The 6,450-nt window shown below is 49.5% G+C and overlaps 1 protein-coding gene across 1 annotated transcript in view; it reads right to left on the bottom strand.

The window, feature by feature from the left end:
• Positions 1 to 6,450, bottom strand: part of VAT1L (vesicle amine transport 1 like) — a 154,640-nt gene that overhangs the window by 108,142 nt on the left and 40,048 nt on the right. The window contains exon 3 of the mRNA XM_004704534.2: positions 5,404 to 5,619. Coding sequence (XP_004704591.1) covers positions 5,404 to 5,619 — 216 coding nt within the window. The remainder of the gene's footprint in view (positions 1 to 5,403; positions 5,620 to 6,450) is intronic.

Genomic DNA, 6,450 nt, shown 5'->3' with positions numbered 1-6,450 from the left:
TCTATCTATCAGTATCATGCACAAAGCATCTGCCACTATCATTCATAAAGCATCTATCTATCTATCTACCTACTGACCTACCCATCTATCTATCACTATCATTCATAACTATTCCTACCTACCCATCGATTACTATCATTCATAAAGCATCGATCTATAAAGTCTCTATTACATGTCAAGTAGTGTGCTAAATGCTCGCTAGCTCAGCTAGTTCTCATTTACATGTCTCTATTACATGTCAAGTAGTGTGCTAAATGCTCGCTAGCTCAGCTAGTTCTCATTTACATGTCTCTATTACATGTCAAGTAGTGTGCTAAACGCTCGCTAGCTCAGCTAGTTCTCACCAACAGTAGCCGTTATAGTTTCCATTTTGTGGAAGTTAAGTTACTTGCTCAAAGTTACGCAGCAGCAAGACAGAAGTACTGATGGTTCAATCCAGGTCGGCCTGTCTTCAGTAGACAATAGCCCTGCCCATGCAGTCTTACTCCAAGTGTTGTTGTTGTTGTTAAGTGCCACCAAGATGGTTCCAACCCGTCGCGAGCCTGTGCACAACAGAATGAAACACAGCCCGGTCCTGCGCCATCCTGACCATTGTTCCTGTGCCTGAGCCCATTGCTGCAGCCTCTGCGTCCATCCATGTCACTGAGGGCCTTCCCCTCCTTCACTGCCCGTCCGCTTTACCAAGCATGAGGTCCTTCTCCAGAAACCGCCCCAAGTACTTAAGACAAAGTGTCGTCAGCCTTGCTTCTAAGGGGCATTCTGGCTGTACTTCTCCAATGCAGATTGGTTTGTTTGTCCTTGCTCCAAGCCCCCCCAAACTATTGCCTTCCAGTCAATTCTGACTCAGAGAGGCCCTACCTGGGGTGTCCGAGACCGTGACTCCGTGCAAGGAGTCAGCCTCGTCTTCCTCCTGCAGCGTGGCTGGTGGCTTTGGCCTGCCGGTCAGCAGCTCACTGCCAAGTCCAGTGTCACCAGGGGCCTTTTCTAGGTACAAAGCCACGATGACAAGCTGCTCTGACAGCGTTGGGGAAAGGGCTCGGGCTACCAGGGAACGCAGGATGGCTGCTTAGATAGAGGAGGTAACATTCCAATTCGGAGAACCTCATTCTGGCCAAAAAAATACGCAGGAGTCAACAGGCCAGAGGTCCAAGGAGCTTGGGTGCCTTCTGAAGACAGGGCTGAGAAGCAGTGTGGCTGGAGGCGAGGGTGCATGGAGGCAGCTCACGCGCTTGCCCTCTCCTCTTCCCAGAGGCCCTTTCGGAAGAGATCTGGAAGAGAGGCACGCTTCATCTGTTTCCTAAGAGCTGGGTGGTGGGGCAACAAGGGCATAAAACACAAGCGCAGGAAGACTGGGACGACTCTCTCCACATGCTGCGTCGTCATGCCATAGACACACAATAGAATGAGAGTGCTGGCTCTGTCACTTCTTGCTCATGCTTTCTTCATGAGAAGGGTGGGGGGCAGGGAGAGAGACGGTATTCGATTTCTCTGGCTGCTGTCACCCATTACCACGAACCAAGTGGCTTGAAACAACATGGGCTTATCATCTCCTGGAGGACAGAAGCCCCAAATGGGCTGCGCGGGGCTAAAAGGAAGTTGTCGGCAGGGCCGTGTGCCTCACAAAGTCTCTCAGGGAGAGAGCCCACGTCTATCCTGTTTCAGTTCTATACTAGAGGTCTCCCACGTGCCTTTCCAAGTCTCCTCTGCTCCTTCGGACTCTGCCAGCCTGGAGAGCCCTTGGGATTCTCCTGGACCCACCGGGTCAAGCCAGGCTCACCTCTCCACCTCGAGGCCCTTAACTGAAGCAAGGTAACACCCAGAAGTTGGGCAGCCTGGGTCTTCTAAGCGCAGCCACCGTGTGGTCAATGGCTGCACTTACCAAATCTGTGTCCCAATGGAGGGGGGTACTTCCATCCCTCACCAGGGCACCACAGACGATGCCCAGACACAGATCCCTCAAGGGGCTCCCCCACATGAACGTAGTGGGCGGTTGTGTTCTTGGGAGAAGCCCGGTTCTGCCTGGGAAGATTCGCCAGCCTTGTCTCTATAGGATGGTCTAGATCAACAGTTCTCACCCTGTGGGTCTTGACCCCTTTGGGGGTGGAACAACCCTTTCCCAGGGGCTGTCTGATTTGTAAAAGTAGCAAAATGACAGTGATGAAGTAGTAACAAACATAATTTTATGGTTGGGGGGTCACACCACATGAGGAACTGTATTAAAGGGTCGCGGCATCAGGAAGGTTGAGAACCACTGGTTGAGATGCTCTTTAGGTCTCTGGGTGGGTTAGGGGATGTTAACCCTAGCCCCAGCTTCACCTACATGAAACTGCATTTGACAACCCAGCTCTCTTAGGATAACCTTGAACCCAGGGCCACACAAACCTAAACCCACGGCCATCAAATCTAGTCCAAACCTGTAACTCTATATACGAGCAGACACCCATCTGGGGCAGTTGAGGGTTTTGAATTGCTGGGACCTTTCAGTTAGCCAGCCAACGTTCATCCCACCACGCCCCAGACCACTTAACGCATCTTGGTCAGGACAAATGCTTTTCACGGGGCTCGGCCAGCCAGCCTTGAACCTCTGTCCCTAGATTAAGCCAGAACCCTCTTCTTGCTTCAGTTTAGTATTAAGACGGCAATCAGGTCTCTATAAAATAAAGCTTCCTGAAAACAGCTGCATCTACTGCAACAGATTTGTGAGAGACGATCATCACATGTCAGCACCTTCCTTCTGCGGAAGCCACAGAAACAAGCCTCGGGCACGGTTTCCCCAGATTCCTGGGCTTCTTCCTATCAGATGCACACGGGCTCTGGGAGCTGATCATTCCCCCCAGTTTGTAATGACTTTGAGGAAGCTCAGAGCCAAATTGTCCTTTTTTGGTTTTGGTAACTCCTTGATAATTTTCTTTCGTTCTTCCTTAAGGTTTTGTTTACTTATTTAACAGTTTCATTGGCATGTGAGTCACGTACCATACATTGAATGGTTCAAATACAATAAAAGGAGTTATGTAATCATCACCACAAGCCATCGGAGAACATTTGCTTCAGTCTTGTACCCTTTATTATTAGCTCCCCGGTAACCCCCAAACTCTCCTGCCATTACCCTAAGAAACTATGAACTGTCTCAGTAGATTTACCTATTCTGTATTTCATATAAAGATCATACAAAAAAAACAACCTCCAACAACAACAAATGAAACACAGAAACACTTCCATCCAAAAGAAAAGCAGAAAACAACAGAAACTAGACCAAATGTCAAATGGGTCAAATGGGAAAACAAATGATAATATGTTACATTTTAACCTAACGACCTCTGCAGCCATCTACTTTCCAAAGTGCTGTGTATGAGGGCCAGGCTAGTCACAACCCTGGTCCATGGTCAGAGCCCAAACTGATGTCCAGCCCAACGCTTGGACCTCGCAGCCTCCTGTGCTTCACCCTGTGTTCAGGTCCCTGCTAGCAGTTCTTCCAGCTGCTTTACATTTTGGAAAGGTGGGGGGAGGCCACATATCTCTAGTCCCAGCCTGAGACCGGCTACCACTTACAGTATTTCCATCCTTCTTCTCTTCTGAGAGACACCACCCTCCCTTGTACAAAGCAAAATGTAAAGCCCTGAGAGAAAGCATTATCAATGGTGATGCTGGAACAGTGGCTCTGGGCAGAACGGAGCCCAGCATCATTGTGAAGGCTGCCGCTTAGGCTGAGGATAAGAAAACACATCTCTTTGCTTTGTATGCTGGGAGCATGGAGATCATAAATGCCGGCATTCCAAATAGCTTGCTCGCTGCTAGCAGATTCACTGGAAGTAAAATCTTTTTTGTGTTCTCCTAAGAGATGCCTAGCTTTTATTATATCTTCACTCGTGGTCAAAAGACATCAGCAAATGTACGAACGTGACTGCAGCTATTCTTCTGAAGGCGTTTGTAACGCTCCTACTCTTTGCCCTCACTCTTTTGTAAGCGAGCTTGTCTTCTCAGAAACAAACAGCCCAAATGGGCTTTACGCTCCAAAGCGCTGGGATGGTTGCACCAAATCCAGGATGGGAAAAAACCAACCCCAAACAACCAACACAGACAAAACCAGCCTGAAGGTGATCAAAATCTCCCCCTAAGACCATCTCTGAGACAAAGCCGACCACCAAAACAGACTCGCCACTCAGAGAACCTTAGCACCTACTGCACGATGTGTCCATACAGTCTCGCCTTCATCTCTAGAACTGGACTCTCCACAGTGCAGAGACCGTGGTATGTGTTCAACAACTCTCTGTTGCATTGATAAACGATAACCAGTTACCATTTCCATCCGGGAAGTTCTGACACATGGCAACACCAGGTGTGACCCAGTACGACTTTGGCCCGTGAGGTTTTCAAGGGATGGTTTGGAGGAGCTAATAGGTCGTCAGGCCAGTTTTCTCATGCACCTCTGGGTGGGTCTTAACTGCTAACCTACCAAGACAAGCACTTAACTATTTAGGACACTCAGAGCCTCCTAATGAACAATACATCCCATCCTCTGAAAGACCAGAGCTCTACTGATGCCCTAGTTGACCCCAACTGGTACTGCAAGCTTGCCACGTGGGAGGCATGCAATATATCCTGAAAGACTGGCACCGAGACTCATCAAACCTGTAGAAAGAAGGCCTGCCACACCTGAGCTCCGGAGCAGCAATCGCGACCGGCATTGTTTTCCTCCCTGGCAACCACACACCTGACAGATGACATTCCCCATCGGCAACCGCTCTCCTGGGTGTACTTGGGCTCATGTACTTCTCAGTGTGCTCGTACCATCTCCAACCCCCCACCTCCCACGCGAGCAAATCCATCAGTGCACAAATAAATAAGAAAGCCCTTCGTACAGGAACATTCTGGAGGCCTCTGCAATTTATTGAGACAGGAAATCATCCACCACTTTGGGGCTTCAGTCAGTCAGATGGCAGGTGGTTCTGAGAGACGGTAGGTAGGCTGTGCACCATTCTTGTGGCGCCATCCCTCGCCAACAGTGCCCAACCCTCTTGCTGTCACCTTAATGATGGCCAGAATTACAGGAAGGGAAACTGGTTGGCCCCTCAACTGACTCCCCCAGTTCTTGTGCACTACCTCCATAAGTATTATTCAACATATGCCGTGTTCTGGAATCTGTGGATATAGGAAGTAAGAAGAGAAGGTTCTAGCATACCAAGTCCGAGGACGCGTCTCAATAGAAAGCATCTCTGAGACTCACTAACCCCGTTTCATTCAACTCTGTGTTCTCCACCAAGGGTGGACATGCCACCTGGATCTTAGAGAGATCACCCTCACTCTTGGACATACCAACCACCTTGCCAAGTGGGTGACCTTCCCCACCCACCTGGGGTTTCCAGCATCATGCCCACAGGGAAGATGAGGAAGGAGCGGACTCACCACGCCACCCCCAGCCGAGTGCACAAGCACAGACATCCCCTCCTGGAGGTTGGCCACTTCGAAGAGCATCATGTAAGCTGTGACGAAGTTCATGGGGAAGGCGGCAGCCTCAGAGAAGCTCATGTCATCGGGGATCTTGTAGACAAACTCCACTGGCGTGCACACCACCTCTGCCCAGGCGTTGTAGTTGACAAAGGCCATGACACGGTCGCCAATCTGGGCATGGGGAAGCACAGGGTTAGAGGAGACACCAAACTCGATGCCATCGAGTCGATTCTGACTCACCGACACCCTGTAGGACTGCCCTGAGGCTATACATCTTGATGGGAGCAGAAAGCCTCATCTGTCTCCTGCAGAGAAGCTGGTGGATTCGAACTGGTGACTTTGAGATGATCAGCTCAATGCACAACCCACTACGTCCACATTACAAAACATCGTTGTTCCTCTTAACTCAGATCCTGATGACCCAAATTCCCCAGCATTTTATAGATGAAAAAACAAAAACCTTGGTGAAATAAATGACTTCTTAAAAATATATATTTACAGTAAAATAACAACACTGAGACTGAAGTTTCCCAAGTGTACAGGTGATTTCATGACGGTCAACAGCTCTCTATTTCCTGCCCATCCATCCCCATCATGATTCCTTCCTCCCTAGAACCAAGGGCAACAGTGAGAGTTCATTCCCCTCCCTGAAACGCTGGGAACGATAAGGTGGTAGTAGGAGGGGAGGGGGGCTCAGCAAGTCTAATGAAGGCACCAAACATGGGGCTCAACCTCCCTCCCCTGTCAAAACCACCTTCTTCCTGGCCAACCTCTGGTCTTCTCTGAGGGCTTCTTGGTGACTGTAGTCTCCACACAAGGATGCAGGACTTGTCTCCTGGTTGGAATGGATTTTTTTCCTCGCAAGAGGTTTTTCTATATGCACCCTTTGAGCACAATCCAGAAACTACCATCCTCTGAATACGAACAATGTACCAAGAAGAAAGACCTGCGGATCTTCTCCCCAAAACTAGCCAAAGAAGACCTGGTGGAGCTCATTGGTCG

Source organism: Echinops telfairi, unplaced genomic scaffold, assembly GCF_000313985.2.
Source record: "Echinops telfairi isolate 266 unplaced genomic scaffold, ASM31398v2 ScPeMD7_2291;HRSCAF=2852, whole genome shotgun sequence".
Taxonomy (NCBI): Eukaryota; Metazoa; Chordata; class Mammalia; order Afrosoricida; family Tenrecidae; genus Echinops; species Echinops telfairi.
Note: the sequence above shows the minus strand (reverse complement) of the source record. Positions and strands in the feature narration are given on the sequence as shown.